Genomic DNA, 26260 nt, shown 5'->3' with positions numbered 1-26260 from the left:
GTATTACACTACATTATTGCAATTTAATGTTAGATTATAATAACTTTGTCTTTACCTTATGTAGTTTACTTCAGTTTTTATCTAATTGGTCTTGTATTAATACCCTTTCAACTTCCTGATGAAGTACACTATAGCATATGCAAGAAACTTGTAGAATAAATTCTACTATTAATTTAATCATCTTAAGAATAACAACCACAGAAGCCTTCAAATGATATTATGTTTGTTCATATAGCAATCTAAATTAAAATAGGCTTCATCAGAAACCATATTTTTTTAAAAATGTGTGCTGCTTTCTTCTTTAAAAATAAAGACAGCTCATATGTGAGCCATCATAAGTGTTATTATTATTTATGACTTCAATGGAGTCACAAGATTCATCATGGGAGGCCCATCCTAGACAACACAATCTATCATATCACTCCTTAAACTTATTCACCATTTGTGCTCTCATTATCCTGTCAGGCAACGCATTCCACGATCCAACCACATTCCATGCAAAAAAAAAAAAAAAGCCTTCTTGCTCACGACTTCTATTCATACCTTTCAGGAATGGCCCCCCATGTCCTTGCTCCTTCCTTTTTTATCTGCCATACATACCATTGTCAATCTTGTAACATCCTCTCAACAGTTTAAATGCCTCAATCATATTACTTCTCCTTCTTTCTATCTACCAAACTTTGCTGTCCACATGCACTCAGTCTATTCTCATAACTAACATTAAACTATCCCAATATCATTTTTGTTATCCACCTCTGCACTCTCTCCAAGGTTAATTTATCCCTTTCAGATCCCTGTGATCAAATTAGAGCACAGTAATCCAGATGTGGTCTGATCAGGAATTTTTACAATGGAATCACCACTCTTCTATCTCTGATCAGTGTCCTTGGTATTGCAGCAGGATCTGGGTTATCTTCACCACCTCTGTGATATGTCCCCCTAAACTTGAGTTTCTATCAATCATCACCCCAAGGTCCCTTGCCTCCACTGCCTCTAGTATATTTCCACCAACAGCCTCCCATCAATGGATCCCAAGTAAATAGCAGTATGTGGGTTCAAATCCCACTATGGATATAATTGTTTGTGAATGTAATGTTGTCAGGTGATATTTTTCTTCCTGGCATGAGGTATTGAAGGTCTGAATTAACTTTAAAAAATTGTATGTTTGTTCTCTGGAGCAAGCTTGCTGGATTACCTAATTCTTAGCCCACTCACAATATTAGTACATTAATACACAAAAGATTTATAGCTTTTTGAGGAGACTCTCTCTCACACACACACACTCACACAGTAGACTTTGATTAATTGGTCCACCAGTTAATCAGGACAGCCATTTTATTGGGACAAGTCTGGAAGAACAAAAATAAATCGAGAATATAACAAGAATTTGCTTCATTTATTTGGGAGGCAATGCCATTTAATTGGGCCAGCCAGCGACCTCTATCACATGGTGTTAGAAAAATTGTGCACTCACTTCTTGCTTCAAAATTTAATGCTGATGAAACAGGGCTATTTTATCATGCCACATTGGATGGTTTCCTGTATTATAAACACACTGTTAATTGAAGAGAATTTATTTTTTATTTAAATCCTTTGTTTTATGAGATTTCTCTATAACAGTTATTTTTTTATTTTCCGAGTATACCTATATATTATAAGCACAAGGGTTCACTCCGATTGGTGCAATGACCTCCTTTTTTTACTATTTCTTTCAGAATCCAAAAAATCACCGACTCAAGACCAAAATACAAAATAAACACATTTAATAAAACAAAAACAATATATATACACTTCAAACAACTTTTACAAAACTATAACTAACTACAGAATTAATTGGATCCAAGGCCTTTTAAAATAAACTTACACTTAAGACTAGACTAAACTGGCAATGACAAAATGTTCATTGCCAGTTTCTCTGTCTGTTAAGGCCCTTTTCCGAAGATATATGATTTTATTCTTCATTTTCATAGGATCCTTTCTCATCACTCATGTAGCACAGATTAATTCTTCCTAACTCAATTCTGTCTCTTTTTAGTAGAAATAATAGTTAGATCCGGCGTCCTTAATACAGATGAAACTTCCTAATCAGGGTTTTCTCGAACATTCCTTTAGAACGTAAATAGCAATTTCTTCTTTTATTCACTAATGCTTATTGACAGTCTTAACTCTTCCACTTTAAAAAAACTCACAGTTCTATGATTCCCTTTTCAGAATCTACTACTAATCTTCCAATTAGTGTTTCCTCGAATATTCCTTTTAAAACATCTATAGCAATATTTTCTTTTTTATTTATCAATACTTATTTCACTTTAAACTATGTAGTTCCAAGATTCCTTTTTTTGAATATACTATTAATTTTCCTCCGACTGTCACATAAAAAAAACTCAATTTCCTCCGAATCTAAATGTCTGTCGGCCTGTGTTCTAATTTTCTCTCTGAACACCCTATTGTTAATACCTGTTACTCTGATACCAAACGCTGTTCTTGTCAGCTGTCAATCACACATCAACCTTCTCGACGAGCATGCGCACTCCATGAAACTGGCAAGCAAGAAGCAGTGTTGCCAATTTAGCTCTTTTGGAGCTAAATCTAGCTCTTTTTTTTCTTCCCTAGCTCCAAAAATTTTAATCTAGCACCTAGCTCCAAATCTAGCTCCTTCAGAACTAGTTTCAGCTCTTTTTAGTTGTTTTTGTAACTTATTGTTAAAGGAATTGTTTTAAAAGTTTTCCAGATGTTCGCATTTGATAAGGAATTGTATTGTACGTCTGGTGTGAGCATCGTACACGTTTCAAATGCATGATGACGCCATTCAGTCACGTGACCCAACAGTCTTCCATTTTGTTGCCTTAAAGTTGATAGCACCATTACAAGTTAGTCTTTGCACAGTGTTCTGGTTGGTAGTTACAATAGCAAGTGGGAAGTTTCAAAGACTGATCGTAATTCGTTGCAGTAAAGAGTTGTATACTCTTCTTCAAAAATGAGCAAAGAGAAAAATAAAGCTTACAAGCAAAAATTTAGGAGGGAGTGGTTGCAAATGAGAATGTTTAGTAAATGGTTGTATGAAGCTCCTGGTGACGCTACAAATGGCCACTGTAAGTCTTGCAGATGTGATATAGCTGCTAAATATATAAATACAGCCTTATATGAAACAACTTGCTGCAGTTCCATATAGGGCTGTTCCTATTACAAATATGCTTGTGAAAAAGTCTGAGACCGTGAACTTTGAAGGTAGGTTAACATTATTTCTTTGTTGTCGCTCATCATTCAACAGTTGCGATCATCTAGTAGATCTCTGCAAAAATATCAGCCCAGACAGTCAAATTATGCCAAAGATACAAATGCACCAAACTAAGTGCTCTGCACTTGTAAAGAATATTCTAAATGAGTTTTTTTGAAGAAGATCTAATTGTGGACATTGTAGATGAAAATTTCAGCTTGCTAATAGACAAATTGAATGATATCACAGTTTTAGGAATGGCCATCATTTATTATAGCAAGAAATTCAACACAATTATGCATACATTTCTGAGCATGGTGATTCTAGAAAAGTGCTAATGGCTCTGACCAAGAAACTGGACATTAAAAATCTCATTGCAATTGGTACAGACAATGCCAGTGTTATGGTTGGTGTCAATAATGGCGTTTATGAACAACTGAAGGCATATATTCCCTCCTTAATTTTAATTAGATGTGTATGCCATTCATTACAACTGGCAATGTCTCACACTTGTGCAGAATCTCTCCCAAGAAAATTCTAATTTTCTTGGGAGAGATTCTGCACAAGTTGCTGAAACATATAAGTGGTTTTCACATTCTTCCAGACAAGCAGCATACAAAGAGCTCTATCAAACTATCAATGAAAATGATGCACCTCTGAAAATTGTAAGCAATTGTGCAACAATGTGGCTCTCCATTGAACCTGTGGTAGACAGAATTCTCAGCCAGTGGTTGGAATTAAAACTCAATTCGAAGTCGTGAGTGTGACTGAGAAATGTTACAAAGCTCAAATTTTGTGGGAGATGTACAAAGATGAAAGGAATCTGTTGTACCTTTATTTTTGCATCCTGTTCTAGTTCAAGTTCAGCAAGTTAACAAAATTTTCGAATCTAACGGTGCAGATAAGATGAGATTATTTGAAGACCTTTCTCGTTTGATTCGCTCTCTTGCTAATTTGTTAGTGCTACCATTATCCACGGTCAGCCCTCCAGAGTCAGATTGATGACTATTTGGATCCCACTCCAACTCTTATGGGTTTGAAAGAAAAATTTCAGAGTTGATGATACAAAAGAATATAATGCAAAATGATGAGCAAAATCTTAGAAGTAGAGCAAAACAGTTTCTTCTTGGTCTCTTTAAACAGCTTAAGCAAAGGTTGCCTGGAAACTTGAATATTTTAAGAATGATGTCTTCTTTTTCTGTTGACAATACCCTAAAACATTTCAGTCATATAAAAGAACCTGCTACTCCCATCTTAGAAATAATGCTGAAAACAGAAAAAGATGTTGGTGTCGCTGAATACCAGTACAATACTATCCACTTAAAAATTAAATGGACAAATATAGAAAACACTGAGCTATTGTAGACTGAAGTACGAGAACATAAAGATGCATCTGGAATGAATCCATTTAAAGAAATTGCTCAGTGTGCAAAACATTTATTAATACTGCCAAATTCTAATGCGGAAATTGAACGAATTTTTAGTTCCATGAATGTAGTTAAAACTAAATTAAGAAACATGATGGAATTGCCAATGCTGACAGCTATTTTGTCAGTCAAGTATGGCCTCAGGCATAACAACAAGTGCTGTACAGACTATCATTTACCAGCATCTACACCGAGTAACACTGGAACGATGGCCACATATAATAAAGCTGAAAAATCTAAGTGAAAATGTGGGTGAATTAAGCTCAGAAGGCCACATGGAAGATGTATTTAGTCACTTATATGCAAGTATCACTTTAACTTGAATAAATTAAGTAACTTAAAAGTATCAGCTACTACTTTTAAAATTTTAACTTCAAATTTTTATTTTTAACTCCTTTTTAGCTCTTTTGTTTTTAAGATTTAGCTGTTTTTAGTCATTTTCATTTGGCAACACTAGCAAGAAGTTAGGTATAATGGCTGACATGCAGATTGCATTAGCGACAAGAGAATGTATTCAAAAAACACAAACACTTAATAATTCTAAACCACAATAAAATTCCTTTAAAGTAACACAACTATTCAAATCCGTTAAGTACATTAATTTTTTTTGACTTCTTTACAATTCATTTTGACAAAACAATTTCAATAACAGGCACATCACAAGTGCAGACAATGAGTGTTATGAAACTAAAACTAATAAACATACTAACATAAACAATACGTAAAAATATTCAGAATTATAAATTATTATTATTTTTACAACACTACACTGTTTGGACCATTAAAAGCAATAGATCATATAACAATGTTATGCTGTTCAAATATGTTGGGAACTACTAAACAACAACCATTATTTATTAGAGGATGGGCCCGGCCTTGATGCTTTTAAGGGATCAGAATGGAGAGTTTACATGCAAACAAAAATGCATAGATAAAATCTGAATTTTTTAATTGGCTTATGAGTTGGGATACAGAATTACAACAGAAATCAATAAACTTTTCCTCATTCTTGATGGTTACTAAGGAGGTTGATGCAAAACTTAGCCTTTTACAAGAAATACAGTTTATCGTTAACAAGGAATAAGAAACAACACTATTCAAAACTGTTTTGCTCATTGTAGTTTTAAGCATTGAATCATGAATATGCCAGATTGACAACGAAAAATATGTTCCATTCAAAGTAAACCACATCCAAAACTATGAAAAGTTTGCATCCATTAAAGTTGGCTTTTTAATATTTTAATGAAAATGAAGATTTTGAGGAAGAAATTGCAATAAAGCATTAGAGGACATTAGAAAAACAAGAAAGAAAGTGATAAGGATGACACTTGCGAGCTTGAACGAGTGACTAACCAGGATTCTAGAAAGTTTATTACTGGGTTATGAATATTTCATGCAGGAAGGCAATGAAGGCAGTATACTATATCAGCACTAGATACCTGTGCTGATTTTGTTTAATTGCAATCAATCACTCAAAAAAAAAAATGATAGGCTATAATCAATTCCTACAATGTCATTAACTGCATGTTTGTTTAATGTATATAAATGAAATTATTTTATGAGAAATATTTTATTTAAAGCTGATTGTTTATAAGTCAGAAATTTTGTTAAGCAATGAAAAACTTGTCAAAATTTGTATTTTATGTTATGTACATACACCTTTTAACCTCTTAACATGCAACTTTGTTTAATTTGGACAGCCACTTAATTGGCCAAATCATTCTATTCCTGATGTGGCCTAATTAGCTGGAATCTACTGTGTGTGTGGAAAGAAGTCAGTGGAAACCATAGTGTGAGGAACAAACAGCCATGGTGCCCACCTTAAGATGTAGGACCTCCTTTCACTGCGATGACTGCAGCAATCCCACTTTGCACAAGCATATGATAGCAATCAGTATGAATTTTGGACTGTTCTTCCTGTAGGCATGTAATGGTCCTGGACTGTTGTGTGGTGGACATCCCTGACCTCATCTGATGCTCCAGTTCATCCCACAGATGTTCCATAGGGGTTGAGGTCAGGACTCTTAGGTGGCCAGTCAAGAATAGTGATGTTCATGTCCACAAACCATGCAGTTACAGCCTTATGACACAGTGCATTGTTTTGATGAAGACAATGATCAGTTCCATAGAAACACCACAAAGTAGAAAGCATTGCATTGTTCAGAATGTTCAGATACCACTGTCACTTCTGAATTTCAAAGTTGGGGTTATGCGCTCTGGTGAAAAATGTTCACTGGGCAATTGCCACACCAACACCTGTCCATCTGCTTGGTAGAGGATGTAGCATGATTTGTCGCTCTGTAACACAGCTTTCCATTCTTCCACATCCAACTGTACACATTCTTTGCACCACTGAAGATATTGCTGCCTGTTGGTTCAGGTAATGTGAGGCTTTCATATTGAAACACATGTTGTGAGCCTTGGTTCTGAATGCTTTTTGTGCAGATTCATATTCCAGTTGATGCCCAGAACTCTGCATTCAATGTGTTGGCTGACAAATGCTAGTTTTTACTATGGTCGCATTCAGTGAGTGTGGTGGATCGTCCACTGTGGGTAGTATTTGCAGTTGACTTCCTGCGCTTCTATTTGAGTATGGTATAACTGATTGTTGACCTGGGATGGCCCAATTTGTCAACAATTTGCCAAACAGATAGGTCTGCAACATAGCATTTTATCACAACACCTCTTCCAAACTCTGTCATTTTCCCTTCTTGCAGCCATTTCACATGGACACAGTTGCACTGATTTGGGAACACATGACTTGTTACATGGCAAGATGCACTTTGACCATGGTGGTGTCTGTTGACTTCTTTCCAAGCACTGTATATATAAAATAAAATAAAAACCTTTAAAATTTTGTCAGTTATACTGAAAATGTTTTCATTTATGTTATTAATGAAGAATTATGAATATGTTAATGGAATTGTTTTGAAATAAATGTTTTCTTTAGCACTCATAAAATTTAATAATTTCTTTTTATATAATTTCAGTATTAAATGCCCTGAGAACAATTATAGTTGAAATGGAAGAATTTAAAGAAAATCTTATCCAAATGGAAAGGTTTAAAGCAAAGCTTAGAAAACTTGAAGCAGAAAGAAAACTCCAAAAGCAAAATGATGAATTAAAAATCTCTATATCTGTGGAATCCTTTACAGAGGTTAGTGAAAGGTCCTCCATATTTATAGAAAATTAGTGAATTCCAGAATTGAATGAAATTAACTGCAAAATGTAGACTTGTTAAAATACACTAGTTTATGTGATATATTATTAAAATAATCAAAGATTAATAGAAAAAAAAAGTGAAGGTTCTTCAGCAGGATAAGAAAATAAGTAACATGATATTTACCAAATATTATTTCACTGTTATTGTATTTATCAATAAATGCTACATTGCATAACGTCTTACTGTGTCTCTGATTTTATTATTATTATCATATGCTGTCTCCATGAAGTTGGGAGACTCATCATGGGAAATCCCAAACTAAATATTTTACACTCAAAACCTATCATACTTCACTTTAAACTGATTCGCAACTAATTCTGGCAATCCATTCCACTTGCTCACCATTAACACAAAAAATCTAGTCTGCACACCATTACTAACCGCACTCTTACACAACTTCCATGGATAACTCCTAGGTTTTTCATATGTTGAAAAATTTCCTTTGAATCACTTTTATAAAATTCCTTAAATATCTTATAAGTTTTTCTCACATCCCTTGTTTTCCACCTATCAGTCAAAACTTTGTAACCCACACCTTCAACCTATCCTCATAGGAAGCATTCCACAGACCTATCACCAGCTTAGTCACTTATATCTAAATCCTCTCTACCACCTCCTGATCGCTGAGAAACCCACGTAACTAAATCTGTGCACAGTAGTCAAAATGCAGCTGAATCATAGCTTTATAAAGAGGGATAATAACTTACCTGTCTTTGCTTGTTAGTGTGTTTTCACAATCCAAGTAATCCTTCGAGTTGTTTTACCAACTTTTGCAATATACCCTCTGAACTTCAACTGTCTGTGCATGCACCATTATCCCCCAAGTCCATTCAATAACCTCACCAATTTCCTGCAATCCAGTACCATCAATATGATACACAGTATGTACCCTTTTCAACCTTACATTTTGCAACATTGAATTGACAGTCTTTATTCTTTGCTCACAATGCTAATTTATTTAAACCATCCTGCAGGATATCTAAACATCACCTTTATCAACTATTACTCTCCCCAGTTTTGCATCATCAGGAAACAACTGAATATCCTGCTTAAATCTCTCTCTATATCATTGATATACAAATTAAAGAGTAGTGGCCCTAGTACAGTATCCTGAGGTGCTCCACTAATCACTTCTAGATTCTACTCTCCATCATACTCTCTGGTGTCTGTCTGTCTGTCAGACACACCTCCCCATCCACACTACTAGCTTCACATCCATTCCTATTTGCTCCAACTTTTGTAATAGTTTTTCATATGGTATTCTGTCAAATGCCTTTGTGAAGTCCAGTAGTATCATTGTGTATCCATTTCCTCTATTCAGTTCTGCTGTCACTTTATTATAAAATGTGAATGAATTATTAAGACAGAATCTACCATTTATAAAGCTGTGCCACCCACTATAGAGTATAGCATCCCTATCCATCCACTGTTCAATTTTACCTTTAACCAACTTTTCCAATACTTTAACAATCACTCCTGATATATTAATTGGTCTGTAGTTTGCTACCTCTGTCTTGGAGCCAACTTTATGCAGTGGAACTATCTTACCCTCCTTCCACTTTCCTGGAACCTGCCAGAGCTTGCGACTTAGATTGAACAACTTCATCAGACACAATGCGAATTCTCTTGCACAATAATGTTATACATGGGCTGACATGCCATCCAGTCCTACTGCTGTGTTCACATTGATATTTTTCAATATGTTGAACACCTCCTGTTCCTCTACCTCAGTTTTGATGTGTCTCTGTTGCATCATGTGAAATCTGCACCTTGATGATACACCTGTGCAAAATGATCACTCATTAATTTTTTTTTAGATTATATTAAAGTAAGCAATTATTGTTAATGCATATTTGGAAATTACTGATTACCTGCTATGGTTATTTGTTTTTAATAGTGCACCTACTTGAATATTTTTTTCTTTTTAAAAAGAGAACTACCATACAAATATCATCAAACAAAATTATCCATAATCAGAGTAATAACAGAAGAATAGTTTAATTTATTAAAGTAATGAGTTTAAATAATGGAATTCGGTATAGTTGATTGATAAAAATATCACATATTTCTGAGATTGCTTGTTGAAAACTTCTTTTGAACATTTCTTCCGCTGTTATAACTACTACAGAGATAGAGGCAAAGATTTACTCTAAATTCTATTGTAAATTTAGAGTAAATCTAACCTGAGTTAGATTTAAATGGCTGTCGAAATTGTTTCATAAGCTTCTATGGAGGGAAGATTAGTAAAGTTTTTGGTGGTATTCTTCCACATGAAAGAAACAGATAGGATAGGACAGATGTGAAAATTAGTACTGAGTGTAGTAATTTTCACAAATTAGTACACTCAGTACTAATTTGTGAAAATTCTTGCATTTCACATCATCAGGAGAAATAAGTGAATAAACTAAAAACGGTTATAACAGGTAATGTACATAATGAAATATTTGAAAACAGGAATAACAATGGAAAGTTTGCATTTGCTATGAAGTTGTTTTCTGGTTTGTGGTCAGCTACGAACTGTTGGCAACTGTGTGCATGTCATGTTGAATTAGAGAAGACCCAATTCGATGTAAAATCTTCTGCTATTTTTTGTTGCACTATTGAGAATGTTTGATTATTTCAGCTGATTCCTTGTATGCTCTTGAAAAAAATATGTAATCTATGTGAAGCATTTTGGTTTGTTTCCATAATACTTGATGTTTGGTTTCAGTTGTATGTGCTGCAGTCCTGATTTGTATTTCATTTCATTTTCTACATCTTGGATGTGCTCAGACTGGTATGTATGTATGTGTATATATATATATATGTATGTGTATATATATATCTCCTGACCTGCCTGTCTGTCATGTATACTGCAAACCACAGGTACAGTTAATCTTGTAGACACCAGGTTTTTTGAGAGATGGATGGGGAAGTTTTGGAGGTTTCAGGAGATTAAAGTTCTTGTTGAGGGGATAGAAGGCAACCTTTGTTTTGTTCACATAGTATCCTTGATATTTTATTTGTGACTGGCTTTATAGAGGAGAATCAGTGTTCCTCTGAAGTCCTGTTTTTCATGTTCATTTGACTGCCTTGTGGTTGATATAGAATTTGTTGACTAATATTGTATCATAACCATTCTTTGGTAGGATGGTGTTGAGGAAGTTGAGCTCTTGGTTTCTTTTTATCTATATTAGATAAAAAGATTCTGTAAGCTCTATCATGTAGAGCAGGCATGGGCAACCTTTCCTAGTTCAGGGGGCCAAATTATCATTCTGTCTCCGATTCAAGGGCCGAACCAAATTATTAAATAAAATAAATTAATATTAAATGAATTAAAACAAGTTGCTACATCATATTTCATTTATTTATAATATAATGCTTTGGTATAAAGCTCTACATAAATTTTATAATATAATGAATAACATAACAATTTAATGTGAAGATTGGCCTTGTACTTCAACTACGAGACTATCAATATTGATGTTAATATTACTTAAGGATAATCGCATAGAATTTTCGAGGTTTTCGTCTGTTATTCTTGTCTGAATTTTTGATTTATTGTATTTCATCCTTGAAATACAATAAATCTCCTGACCTGCCTGTCATGTCATGTCTGTTATTCTTGTCCAAATTTTTGATTTATTGTATTTCATCCTCGAAATACAATAAATTCAGCTGCACATATGTGTGTGTGCTGCCGAAAAGACAAATGATTTTTCTTGAAAAGACACGTAAATTTGTATATTTTTCTTCCACCAAATAAAATTTATAAAAATCCGTCAAAGCAATGTTGTTAAATTGTGATTTTAGCACTAAATCCACCTGAAGCTCAATAAGTTCTGTCTGTAAGTTTTCTGGCACATTATTTACATCAGCATCCATTGGACGAGCAAATATAGCGAATGTAGAGTCTTTGTTTTTGAAGTCAGCAAACCTTGTATCAAATTGCTCTATTAGTGCCTTCAGTTAATCTCCATAACAATTATAAGGGATATTTTTATGAGTTGCTAGAGTAGGAAAATGATAACAATTTTTAGCTCTTATCTGACTTTCCAATAATCTTAGTTTATTACAAAAAGCTTTGACATGTCCATGCAGTTTATGAACCAATTGTCCTTGTTTTTGCAATTTAAAATTCAGTTCGTTTAGGTATCCGGTGACATCTACAAGGAATGCTAAATCACACACCCACCCATCATCTTTTACTTGGTTAATTGTGTTTCCTTTTATGTCCATAAAATCTGCAATGTCTTGTCTCAGATCATAAAATTATTTTAACATTTTACCTTTACTCAACCACCTCACTTCACAATAATAAGACACATCTTCATAATCCGAAAATAGGTCTGCCAAATACTCCTTAAATTGGCGGTGATTAAGTGCACTTGACTTAATAAAGTTAATACTGGCTACTACAACTTCATAACATTTGTGAATTTAATTGATTTTGCACACAGATTTTGTTGGTGGATAATGCAGTGAAAATTTGTTAAATTTTCCGGATGGATCTGTAGTTCTATTGCTCTTTCATGAACTATTCCAATAAATCCCTTCTGTGCACCAACCATTGCAGGGGCTCCATCAGTGCATATGCCAGATAGTGAACTCCGTTTAAGCCCAAATCTTTCGAAGACTGTGTTGACTGTTTCAAATATATCTTCACCGGTAGTTGTTCCTTTTAACGGCCAAAGCGCCAATAATTCTTCTGTGATGTTGAAATCCACATCAACTCCTCGAATAAGTATTGCTAGTTGTGCTGTATTGGAGGCATCGGTGCTGTCATCCGAAGCAATTGAAAATGCTTCCAATCTAGCAATCTTCTCTTTTAAACTTTTTTTGATATCATAAGCCATAATTTCTATCCGTCGGACAACAGTATGTCTCGACAAACGAATATTTTCAAAGTCTTTTTTCTTTTCAGGACACATTATACTTGCAACATCCAGCAGACATTCTTTGATAAATTCTCCTTCACCAAATGACTTAGAATGCTTAGCGATTTTTTTGCTTACCACAAAGCTGGCTTTGACAATGCTGTGGTGTTGCGTTCTTTGCTTGTTGAACATTTGCTGCTGGGTATCCAAATTCTTCTTCAACTTCTGTATTTCATCTTTTCGTAGTTGTCCATCAATTTTTGGGTGATCCGCATGTCTCGAAGTAAAGTGTGTTTTCAAGTTGTATTCTTTGTTGACGGATATGGATTTGTTGCGCGGCAAACATACAGGCAAACTTTTATTCAGAATAAAATAATAATCCTCCATCCAGTTGTCTTGAAATTGATGATTCTTTGCATCTACTTTTCTTTTTTTTGCAATAATCCCTGACATTGTCCCAAATTTATAAGTGATATTCAGAACTGTCAAACAAAACTGTCTTCTACACCTCAGGCACTGAGCAGAACACAACATCAACGTAGGCACCGAACACAACATCAACGCAGGCACCGAACACAACATCAACGCAGGCACCGAACACAACATCAACGCAGGCACCGAACACAACATCAACGCAGGCACCGAACACAACATCAACGCAGGCACCGAACACAACATCAACGCAGGCACCGAACACAACATCAACGCAGGCACCGAACACAACATCAACGCAGGCACCGAACACAACATCAACGCAGGCACCGAACACAACATCAACGCAGGCACCGAACACAACATCAACGCAGGCACCGAACACAACATCAACGCAGGCACCGAACACAACATCAACGCAGGCACCGAACACAACATCAACGCAGGCACCGAACACAACATCAACGCAGGCACCGAACACAACATCAACGCAGGCACCGAACACAACATCAACGCAGGCACCGAACACAACATCAACGCAGGCACCGAACACAACATCAACGCAGGCACTGAACAAAGCACAACACCAATGCAAGTAGTGAATTGACACGTTTTAACACGTTCACACATGCTGCTAGTCAAAGTGAGAAAGAGACCTTGGTTGGAGAAAACATAGTGTGTTTTGCACAAGTCATATGATGTCAGCTTAATGTGAGTTAGTAGAATACACCATGTTTTCTCCCACCAAGAATCAGGCAAACTTTGCTGAAATAGATTAGGGCTGGATCCGGGCCGGGGGTTGCCCATATGTGATGTAGAGAATGAATAATATCTGTTTTTTGCTGCTAAGTGTGGAAAGTTTGTTGCATCTTGAAGTTTTTTTCTGTTGCATCTGGGTATTTGTTTCTTTGTTTCAGTTATGGTGGCCTCGTTTATTCACTAACATGTTTTCACCCATCTTGCCACCATGTAAAGATTACATTTTACACAGTATCATACAGAATTTTGTAGCATTCTGTGCTTGTGGTATGTGCACTTCCTGTCAGTTGAAAATGCAACATGGGAAATGCATGTATGCATGAAATGTAGATAACAAGAAGTGAACTCTGAGTGATTTCATTGTCAGCATCTCAGGTTTATAATTGAAGCAGTATTAGTAGTAGTAGTATATTATCTAAAATGAGTGAGTGCTGACAGAGACATACAACTAGCAAGATACTAGTAGATGGTGTGACTGAAGATGAAGCAGTTTTGATTGGTGGCTGATTATGATGGGAGTAGGATTCTTTGGGAAGGGGGTAGAGGGAGGTGGGAGAGAGAAAAGAAGTGGAGGGTATGTGAGATGAGTTGAGGAGCATGAAGGGAGATCTTAGATCAGTGATGGCAAACCTTTTTTACCCAGGTGTGTCAAACATCTTTTTTTTTTAAATATTGACGTTGTTGATGTGCCACTTGCATACATGCATTATAAATTTACCTACTTAATCATAGATGGCAGCTTATACATATCATATTAGGCTATTTATTTAATAGGACATTGATATACAATCTATGAATTCATATTATACAATTAATTTAATAAACTGAAATTACTGAAATTAGTTTTTTCATCAGAATACCAGTATTTTTCAATATCCAAGGTGTGTCACCTGAAACCCTCAAGTGTGTCAGTGCTGACCCACTTGTCATAGGTTTGCCATCACTGGCTTAGAGCCTAGAAAGGCCAACTGATGTGAGGTGAACAAGAGTAGAGTTAAGAGAAAGTTATGAGAGAAAGAGAGGAAGTTGAGAATACAGAAGCAAGGGATAGAGAGATGATGGGAAAGCAGGTAGGTGAAGATAGCAAGGAAAGAGATTGTTGATGGTTGGAGGGGAGAGAGTGAGGGATGCAGGTGAATCATCAGAGCTCTGAGGAGTAACATGTAGAAATGTTTTGGGAAAACTTGGAGAAAAGGGCAAACTTAATAATAATTGTATCTGCTAAGGATATGAATTCATCATTACTAACATCATGTTCTAACACAAAGATGTGCAGAGGTTTATATGAAGAGAAGACACGGGAAATATGAAAAGTCTTATTGACTGTGTCATTGTCAATAGTGATATCTTCATGCTGGTTCAGGATGCAAGAGCATACAGAGGATTTGAATTTGGAAGTGACACACACACTTAGTTTCAAGTAGGATAAAAGTGAATATTACATTGAAAAGAACAGTAATATTTCTAAACAAAAGTCATGGGAAGAGTTCAGTAAGAATATAGAAGTTAAATAACAAGAAGATGGCAAAATGTTCTGAAGGCTATTGAAAACACTTAGAAATGGAGGAAAGAGTACTATAAAAGGAATTTGAGATGATAATGGTGACATGAAAACTGAAGATAAAGATACTCTAGATGTCTGGAATAATTACTTTGAAAGATTGCCAAATGAAACAAGCAGTGACAGAATAGTAGTATAAAATTTTCAAGAGGAATGCAGACCGGAGTACATATCAGTACTTGAGTAAAAAAGGCGCCATCAAAAAAACTGGAAATGTGGAAAGGCAGCTTAAGTAGATATTTGACCAGAAATGCTCAAATACGGATATTAAAAGCTTTGCAGTGGCTACACTGCATGATTCAGAGGGCCTAGTCAGAAGGGCTAATTCCAGATGATGGAAGTAGAGTTCTCATAGTTTCCATCTATATCTATCTATCTATCTATATATATATATATACAGGTAACCCTCGTATAACGCGGATGTTAAGTTCCATAGAAATGCCGCGTTATATAAATCATGTTATACGAGCCTTAGATCGCATAGAAAAAGTAGGGTTATGTTCCGAAATCGTTTTTTTTTCTAAATTATATAAACAACAATGACATATCCAACAAAAACAATATTTTGATTTAATTCAGGTAATTCATGTAAGTTAAGAAAACATAAACTATGAGACAAATACATAGTATAAAAATTACAAATTATACATAAATTTCATTGCACATAATGCATAAATGTTTTAGACACAATAAAGTAAAGCGCATATTTTAATCATCATCACTGTCTTCAGAAATAACATTTTGTAGATGTTCTTTAAGTGACCGGAGGTCGTCATCACTTGAAATCTCTTGGATATCATTTGTATAATTCTCATATGTATGTAACTCACCAGAAAATAAACTGCTCAGCTTGAGATTAACACACTTATGATTTTAAATGTGCTTTCCTGGCAGAAAACGAAGACAATTTTCAACAATAAACACTTTATAGAGTAAACCCTAGATGGCGAACCTATGGCACCCGTGCCAGGGGTGGCACGTCTGAGAATTTTGCTGGCATGTCAACGATTTACAGGTAATATCTTTTTATTCACTTATAAATTATTCAAGTTTTTTTTTTTAATTGTTACAATACATACAAGCTGAATTTTGTTTTACACAAGAACAGCAGCCATAAAGACGTGCATATAATTGGTGCAGTATTAACAAAAGATCGCGCGACCCAAAGACAAAAGCAACCAACAAGTGTTGAGTTGAAATGTTAATTCTCTTCAATCGAATTCCATGACATCTGAAACTGTCATAACAACATTCACTATAAGTTTTAACACATTCATAACAGGGTGTCATTTATCGTTCCAATGGAACGATATTACTTCTCATTACTGACTGGCTCTACTCACGCAAACATTTCAACCCTTGGTTGAATTTTATGGCTTCTTGTTTGCATTTGAGGTGGCAGGCAAACTCACACATTCATTCTATGGCATGTTTCAATTCTTGGAACATGCCATAGAATGAATTTTAAGTTAGCCTTTGTGATCTGTCATAATGATGGAGAATTTCAAATGCAATAAAACAAACACTTATTTCATAATTGAAAAATTGGACAATAGTTTTTAGTTAGATGCTGTGTTTCGGCAACATATGGTTTTGCTTAAGTCTATACAGTTTCTGTGAGAGGGGACATGTGATTTATTACTTAGCGCCGTTTTTATTCCATCTGTCTCTAATTGCACTATTTGTTGAGAATGACACAGACTGCAAAAGCCTCTGTACAGTGCCTTATTCAGTGATGCAATAAAACTAAATTCGATACTTATAATTACTTACACGATACGGGCAGACACAAATTTAACGAAGATAAAATTTGATTTTTAAGTCCCATGGTGAAAAATATGAAAAAATAAATAAATAAAGGGTTACTACAAATTGTAGACCACGTTATATCGAAACCGCATTGTATAAGTACCGCGTTATGCGAGGGCTATCTGTATATATAAAATAGGAATAAAGCTGAATGTCAGAATTACAAATAATTTCTCTACTAAGTATTCCAGGTGTATGCAAATATGTTTGTATACGCTTTTCAAAGATGTATGCAACATATTTGAAAAGAGTCGAGAAATATTGCAGAAGAGAAAGAAACGAAGAAGCTTGATTCAAGACAGGTAGAGATTGTCCAGATTACTGTATTTACTTGAATATAACTTGCAATTTTTTTCCAAAAAGTAAAGTTAAAAAATCATGGTGCAAGATATATGTGGGGATTTTTGGAAACTAAAGTTTTCCTGAGTATGATTTACTAAGTCATACTCAGGAAAATGAGTATGACTTACCAAGAATATCCTATTCGCTATCACTACTTCTGGCCTCGAGAGTGATTTCCTTGTGAATCGTCAAAGTTATCTATCCAAATAGCATCATCTTCTCTCCCATCCAGGGCATTAGAAATGCCTGTTTTTTAAAAAACTCTTGGCAATTATTTCTGGCAAAATCACTTCCCAAGCTATTAAAATCAAGTTGCACAACAGTTCCAGTGATGATGTCTCTTAATCTTCCCTGCTAGAGTCAGGTCATAGCTGCCAGCTGCCATCCACTCCATGTAGAATTTTTGTATCTAGTCCTAGAATGGTTTGTTGACAGATACATCCAAGGGCTGTAAAAAAAGTGTAAGACCAGCAGGTCTTACACCTTTAATGGCCATGCACCAGTCCTCATAACTGAAAGTTGTCTTATTATTATTAATGAAAAATCCTTCACGAATGACTAATGAGAAGTGAAAGCAGAGTGTGAAACGGACAGCAATGGCAGGCCTGTAGAGATAAAGCAGCTATGAAGATGTGCATATGATTGGTGCATTATTAACAAAAGATCATGCGACTCGACAACAGAGGCAAGCCAACAGTTGTTGATTTGATAATCAACAACTGTTGATTATCAAACAACAACTGAAACTGCCATTACAACACTCACTATATATTTCTTAGTTTTAACATGTTCACATCGGGTGTATATATACACTGTAATATATACACTGTGTGAGTGTATATATACACACACACACACACACACACACACACACACACACTACTAGTGACTTTTCTTTTTTGGAATATGCTGCCCGATACACAACTTGCTGATGCCTGTCTGACAGGCAATTGCCTATCTAACTTACTAATTTGGTATCTAATCCCATCTGTTCCAATTTGATTATCAACTTGTATGTGGCAATTTATCAAAGGTCTATCAGAGGCCTTTGCAAAATCTAAGTATACCCTGTATATGCATCACCATTGTCCGGTACATTTATTGCATTGTAGTACAGAAATAAATTGGTAAAATATAATCATCACTGATAATAGCTACTCAGTAGAACACACTAGTGTTCTCTGTGATTGACAGCAAACCCATGCAAATCCCTCCAGTTATCTCATCCCAATTTGTCTAACCATGATATTAGTGCTATACATTGGCTAGCACTAATATCATGGTTCCACAATTTTAATGTGGAACCCTCTCGTGAATGGGTTCCACATTAAAAAAAAAAAAAAATTCTGTATCTTAGTGTTCATGAACTTTTTCACGACTTAACTACAACTCCAAACAGCAGAGTGTTATAAGCCTTAGTCTTATCACCCTTTTTTTGACGTTGAACAGTTTTGCCCTCTTTCCACTCCTTTGAAACTTGTTCTGTTGCATGACTTATTAAGCAAGTATAGCAAGGTGTTGTTAACTCCCCAAAACATTCCCTTTAGACACATGAAGATATGCCATCAAATCTTTTTTTTTTTTCTTATTGACTTCAATTTACTTAATTTAGCTGGATGGAACACCCTAATGAATTGCTCACTTGATGAATATCTTGACTACTGTATTGTCTGCGGCAATTACAAATGTAGCAGTTTTTTTGCTAGATTCTTCATCTTCCACCTTTAGTTTTAGAGATGTTGCAACAATGTTTATTGTTTATTGCAATCTCTCTTTCGATCAGTTTCCATGGTCTTCCGATTGGTCTTCTGACACTTTCTATTTTTTGATTTGTATAATTATTGTATCTTTTTTGCATTCTGGATATATGCCCTTTCTTTTTCGTGTTTTCTGTCCATTCATTTAAAGTTGTAAGTAACATTTTGTATATTTCCACATATCTGATCTTGTCAAAGTTTTTTTTTTCAATAATTTTCCTAATACTTTTCATTTTTTTATTAGTGTTTGAATATTTGATCTTAACTGTTTGTTTTTGTTTATGTATAAGTTAAAACTGGTTTTATTATACTTTTATATATACTTAGTTGGAATGTTGAGATTTTTATTTTTCCATATTTTTCTGTTTGAACAGCCAGAAATCTTGTTTTCTGTAACCTCTTATGTCATTTTCTGTGTTCTTTCTGAGTTAATCTGAATCCCTAAGTATTTAAAATTTATCACTTCAATTGTTTAACTTACACCTGATTGGTTGCTTGCTAATAGTGAGTGGTTTACTTTTTTTATAGAAATAAAAAAGTAAACCACTTTTTTATTTCCATAAGCACCTGATAAAATAGCATAAGAAATAGCTATAATACAAATTTCATCAAAAACAGTTGAATGATGTGGCCTACATAAGTGTCTGCAGAAGAGGTGATAATCTTGCAAATTCCTGGGGAGGAGGACATAACATAAGATAATATTCCTATGGTTAAAATCAGCTGAATGATGTAGTCTGTAAAAATGTCAGGAAGGAGACTTTTTGTTGAATTTTTCACAGGATATTGAGCAATATCAGAAACATTTCAAATTTGATTGAAATCAGGTTTCTAGTGTGAGCTTAAAGATGTGTGTGTGTCTGTAAAACATGTGATCCTTTGCTCTTATATCTTCTCTTTTATTAAGATCTTATTGGCTGAAATTCTTTGAAGGATCATAATTAATGTAAGATATACATTTCAAATTTGGGCAAAATTGATTTAGTGATATATAATCTCTAGAAGTGCTTGCATCTAGAAATCATCTAGAAAATCATACAAAAAAAGAAATGCTTTTTTTTTTGTATGATTTTTCATTATTTTCAAAGTGTTTCAGTGCTTTTTAAATTCATTCAGTTTAATTCTGCAAATCATTAATGTCTTGCTGAATAACTGTTAAAGTAAAAAATTAAAAGTAAAAAATGGACCAGCAATGTTTAATAATATATCAGGTCAAGTTTTGTTCCTGTGTGATTTTTATAAGACTTTAATCAGTCATCATACAGTACCTGGAATAAATCACTTATGACACTTGAAATGAGATTGCAGGTGAAGTATCTTCACACTTCACTCGGCTACTTGTGTGTGTGTGTGTGTGTGTGTGTGTGTGTGTGTGTGTGTGTGTGTGTGTGTGTGTGTGTGTGTGTGTGTGTGTGTGTGTGTGTAATATATATATATATATATATATATATATATATATCACTGGCATCACGTGCCCATTTCAGTTGGGTGTGCTGTTGCAGCATATGCAATCCACACTACAAAATTCACATCAGTTTGACTGTATGATTGCAGTTTTATTGATGTATGAAAGTTGGGCAAAAAAGTTACAAATTTATTGAAAATTATATATAAAAACTTGCCTACTACATCAGTTCACACTTCATGTATGCAAAACAGATGAAACTCAGAAAATAACAGCAGCTCATGACAAACAACAACGTTCAGTTGGATTGGTTGACACAATAACTAATCACGGCCTCTAGGTGCTATTGTCTCAGAGCTCACCCTGCCTTGCCTTCTGAGCAGTTTAAAACTACTAGAACGCTAGGAATTTGACCAGCTGCGCTATCTGTACATTTTTTTCAAAGGGCTCAAAGTGTGTGTATTTTGAACGCACACCTGGGCTATTAACACAAATGTGATGCAATGTTTACAAGTCAAAAAGTGTATTCTTCATGAAGTATTAGTCTATTTCGGGATTCACACTGGACATGGAAGATATATTCTGTTTTGGTAGTTCCTTCAGGTTTTTATCTAGTTCTAGTCGATATTTTCTTAGAATATTATTGTCTTGTAATTTATTTACATTCAGTCTCCTTTTGACTATAAAAGTCCTTTCAGATTTTAAATTTATTCTTAGGTTTTCTAGTACTAGCTTATGGTCTGATTCACAGTCTGCAGCAAAGGATCTGCAATTTAGGATACTTGATTTTCACCTTTGGTTTACAATAATATAGTCGATCATATTCTTGGTTTGTCTGTCTGGTGATATCCATGTCCATTTTCTTTTGTTTTTTTATTGTTTAAAGAGAGTGTTGGTTATTGTTAGTCTATTATTTGAGCAGAAGTTGAGCAGTCTTTCACCATGTTCATTGCTTTCTCAATATCCAAGCTGTCCAATTACTCTTGGCCAGGTATCCCAGTCCTTGCCTACTTTTGCATTTAAGTCCCCCATTACAATTAAGTTTCATCTTGATTTGATGTCTGCTGTACTGCTTTTTGCAGATCTGTATAGAACTCCTCAATGTCTTCTTCTTATGATGATGTTGAAGTTGGTGAGTATACTTGAATAATAGTAAGTGATCCAATTGATGTTTTCAATCTTGCTTTTATTATCCTAGGTGAGAGAGGATTGTAAGACAATAGAGAGTTTTGAGCCTTTGGTTTTAATCATAAGTGCTCCCTTCTTGGTGTTTGTTGTTTTCCCTGTCTGAAGTTAAAATTTTGTAGTCCATGGTGAAGTTCTCCATTTCCCGACCATCTGGTTTTGCAGAGTCCAATCACTTCCCATCTGTAGTTGTCTAGTTCATGCAGTAGTATTTCCAGTGCTCCTTCCTGGTGAAGGGTTCTTACGTTCCATGTTCCTATGCTTGTTATGTTTTTTCTGTCTACTAGGTGATGTTTTGTTCCAGTAACATATTTTTTGCCTTCACTGTCTTGGTTCCCTAATAGTGGGTGCGACCCTTGTTTGACTGAGTGACGGTCAAGCCGGCATGCATCTTTAGGTTGGTTAGAGTTCATTCAGTTTCAATGGTTAAGTTTCATCAAATGTCAACCACCACTCTTGACCTGAATTCAGCCGCTCTTAACATGGAGTACAGATGCTGTTTGTAGCCGATTCACTGAATACAGTCACTGCTTCAGATTGCCATATCTGGCTTCTCTCACTTAGTTTAGCCTGTGGGTTGACACAGTTTACCAGCATGTGGCCACTACCAGTTTACAGTAGATTCTTGGAGCCATAAGTGACAGCTGGGTGTCCAGCGAGAACCAATCCAGCTGAACCACAATTATGTGAAACTGTCCAAGTGGAGAGGTACTATCTCTCCTCGACACCCCATATATCCCTAGTTGAAGAATGTTGAAGAATGATAGTGACCAATTCAGTGGAGCATTGTTTGTGGAAATATCTGTAGAACAGGTAGCAGGTAGTCTATGGGAGAGGAATTAAAGTGGATCTGTGAGAGGTCATCATGGGAGGTCAACACAAAGTCTATCATACCATTCCTTAAACTCATCCACTGTCTGCATGTTCACCACCTTCTCAGGCAATGCAATCCATGCTCCTACCATTCTCCATGTAAAAATAATCATGAAGATAGAAAATAAGGGGATAAACATCCTTTGTTGTTTTATAGCCAGTAAGCGAAACTAAAGATCGATAACTACGATCTATAAGTTTCATACCGAAAAACTATCGGCGAAGGCAATTCGAAGTAAAGGTGGAGCAAGCTCCCTCACTATTCTTGATATTTTCTCATAATGTAAAACACAGCTCCTAGGAGATGTAATACTGTCATTATATTATGAGGAGAGGCCACTAACCAGACCAGTTTCAACCTTTTTTGAGGTCTCATCAGTGAGTAGGTAGACTTGGAAGATATCAAAGCGTAGTGAAAAGAACTTACATACCTTCACTATACAAATGCCATAAAGGTGTAATTATATTTTAGTTAAGATAAAAAGCCAAATGGCTAGTTTTCTGGCACCTTAATATAGAAAATAAGGGGATAAACATCCTTTGTTGTTTTATAGCCAGTAAGCGAAACTAAAGATCGATAACTACGATCTATAAATTTCATACCAAAAAACTATCGGCGAAGGCAATTTGAAATTACATCTCCTAGGAGCTGTGTTTTACGTTATGAGAAAATATCAAGAATAGATCGTAGTTATCGATCTTTAGTTTCGCTTACTGGCTATAAAACAACAAAGGATGTTTATCCCCTTATTTTCTATATTAAGGTGCTAGAAAACTAGCCATTTGGCTTTTTATCTTAACTAAAATCATGAAGATACTTCATATGCAGACAAAACCTCCCTACACTTGGATAAAGGATTAAACAAGAATATAATTTCTTGTCAAGTGTAATTTAGTTTGCAGATGATATTGTCCTAATAGCAGATAATCTTGAAGATCTGGAAGAAAGGCTAAATCAGTTAAATGAAGCCTCCAGAGTAATTGGGTTAAAAATAAATAGAGAAAAAACAAAAATAATGATGAATAAATATATTAACCATAGAACTGTCAAAGTTGAAAACCATGAGATAGAACAAGTTACTTCTTATGTATATTTGGGACAATTGTTATCCTTTGAGGAGTGCCAAAGAAAAGAGATTGAACAAAGAATTCATCTTGGATGGATGGCTTATGGGAAAATGAGAGACAAATTCAGAAGTGATATCCTTATGAGTCCAAAAAGGAAAGCTTTCGACCAATGCATACTTCCTGTCTTAACATATGGAGGAGAAACATGGACTTTAACAGAAGCCCTAAACACAAAAAGCTGAGAACAACACAACATTGCATGAAAAGAAGTATGCTAAAAATAACATTAAGAGATACCTGGATAAGATCTCAAACATGGATATTGTAAAATGCATTAAACAGGCTAAGTGGAGATGGGCTGGCCATATTGCCAGATGCAGTGACGGGAGATGGACTAGAAAAACAACAATGTGGAGAACAGTGGATGGAGCAAGACAAAGAGGAAGACCGAGAAGAAGGTGGAGGAATGAACTGGAACAAATTGCAGGAGTTAAATGGATGGGAGAGGCAGAAAACTGAGTTATCTGGAAAATCATGGGGGAGACCTTCGTCCAGCAGTGGACAGAACCAAAAGGTTGAAGAAGAAGATAATTTACTTTTGTAACCAAGTGAAAACTTTCTGTAGTGTTTAAAAATATTTGAAACTATTAAACATGATTAAGTTACATACCGATATCAAGATCATGAGATGATCTGAATATAGTAAAAAGAAAATATATTTTGCACAGCTACATGCACAAGGCATTTTACATCTTCACCAGCACTGGTGTGATATACAAGGTGTCCAACAAGTCATGAATGGATTTAAACATTTAATAACTTTTTATTTATTAATGATTTTATTTTATTTTATTTTTTTATTATTATTTTTTTATAATGAAATGCAGAATCTGGCAACTGTTTTTTTGTTAGTTATGAAAAACCATATCATGTAAATGCCTTTCATTTTTGGCTTCACAAAGATGGGCCCCTTTCTACAGTATATTCCATGACAACTGTTAATGTTTCTGGCTGTAGTACCCTAATTTCTTCATGAATGTCTTCTATGGGGTTACCTGAAGGAAAAGGTATATGTGATCAAGCCCCTGACAATCCAACAGCTGAAAGAGAATGTTTGTGCAGAAATTAGGGTGCTGCAGCTAGAAACATGAATAGGTGTCATGCTACTTACCAGGTGTCATGAACATTATTATTATTATTATGTTACACCTTCAGGGAGTCCAAAGACTCATCGAGGGAGAGTGTGCCAACAGCATCAAACGATTGATCCCCTTCCAATTACCAATCGCGCTCAAACTTGCTTAGCATTTTTTGTGAGCCATTAGTAGCAGAGGCTCTACCAATCGACCAACCTTTGCACATGCTGTCTGTTTCTGCAGCATGAACATGCTGCAGAAACAGACAGGACCAATTTTTGTGAAGCTGGAAATGGAAGGCATTTATGTGATGTGGTTTTTCATAACTAATAAAAAAAAATCTCCAGGTTCTGTATTTCATTATAACAAAAAATAATAAAAATAAATGATAAATAAAAAAAAAAAGCTATTAAATGTTTAAACCCCTTCATGACTTATGGGCCACCCTGTACAAAAGTCACAACTCACAGAAATGAGCACTTGTGATATATGAAAGTGACTAATATTTGTTACCATGGCTGAACAGCTGAAAGAAATCATTAATAGAACAGAAAACTTGTTAAAGGCGGAAAAGTGCAGATTGATGGATAGTAGAGTATGCCTATTTGCAAATTTTTAATATAGTGTTTATTTTTTAAATTATTACAAAGCTTTATTTATGTCTAATTTATAATGATATATATCTATGTTGCTATAATCTGCAGAATTCTGTGACATATTATCCTGGGATATGTAAACAGTACAGTTTTGAAGACATCAGCAGATTTGGAGTAAGCCAAAGAAACATTTCAGAAGTGAAGCTTGAATGACATTTGACTAGACTTATGACAAATTTCTTCCATGTAGCACTCAGACCTGAAGTAATACATTAGAAATATTTTATTATTTATTTATTTTATTTTTTATATTTTAAAATACTTACTATTTTGTAATTAGGAACAGATTAAGAATATTTTTTTAAACATTTGCTTCTTTCATGAGTAGATTTTCAAAAATAAATGATTTCTAAAAAGCATTAAATTAATTTCCCCATAACTATATATCTTATTTTATATTTTCTAGTCTCTATTTATTATAATTAATGCATATTGTACATAAATCATATTTCATGTAATAAAATTATTTTTATTTATAAATAAACTTAGCTTAAGCCAAAGGTTTTCATACTTTTTCAATTGTTCGCTCCCTAACTTGACAAGCTTCTTCTCAC

The 26260-nt window shown here is 34.8% G+C and overlaps 1 protein-coding gene across 6 annotated transcripts in view; it reads left to right on the top strand.

Annotated features, from left to right (window-relative positions):
* The window catches only part of LOC150095415 (uncharacterized), a 172227-nt gene that overhangs the window by 121006 nt on the left and 24961 nt on the right, over nt 1-26260 (top strand). For 3 of the 6 annotated variants that reach the window (XR_016550057.1, XR_016550059.1, XR_016550058.1), the window contains exons 5-6: nt 7635-7801; nt 25755-25910. Coding sequence is in view for 3 of the 6 variants with exons in the window: in XM_090410294.1 (XP_090266420.1) it covers nt 7635-7801; nt 25755-25859 (272 nt within the window). In the remaining 3 variants the exon portion in view is untranslated. Of the gene's footprint in view, nt 1-7634; nt 7802-25754; nt 26117-26260 lie in introns of those variants that run through there. The other 3 variants (XM_090410294.1, XM_090410293.1, XM_090410295.1) reach the window with 1 other exon arrangement.

This window comes from Typopeltis vanoorti, chromosome 20 (genome assembly GCF_054136105.1).
Source record: "Typopeltis vanoorti isolate ZY-2024b chromosome 20, IOZ_Tvanoo_1.0, whole genome shotgun sequence".
Taxonomy (NCBI): Eukaryota; Metazoa; Arthropoda; class Arachnida; order Uropygi; family Thelyphonidae; genus Typopeltis; species Typopeltis vanoorti.
The sequence above is the reverse complement of the archived record's forward strand: the minus strand, read 5'-3'. Positions and strand labels throughout refer to the sequence as shown.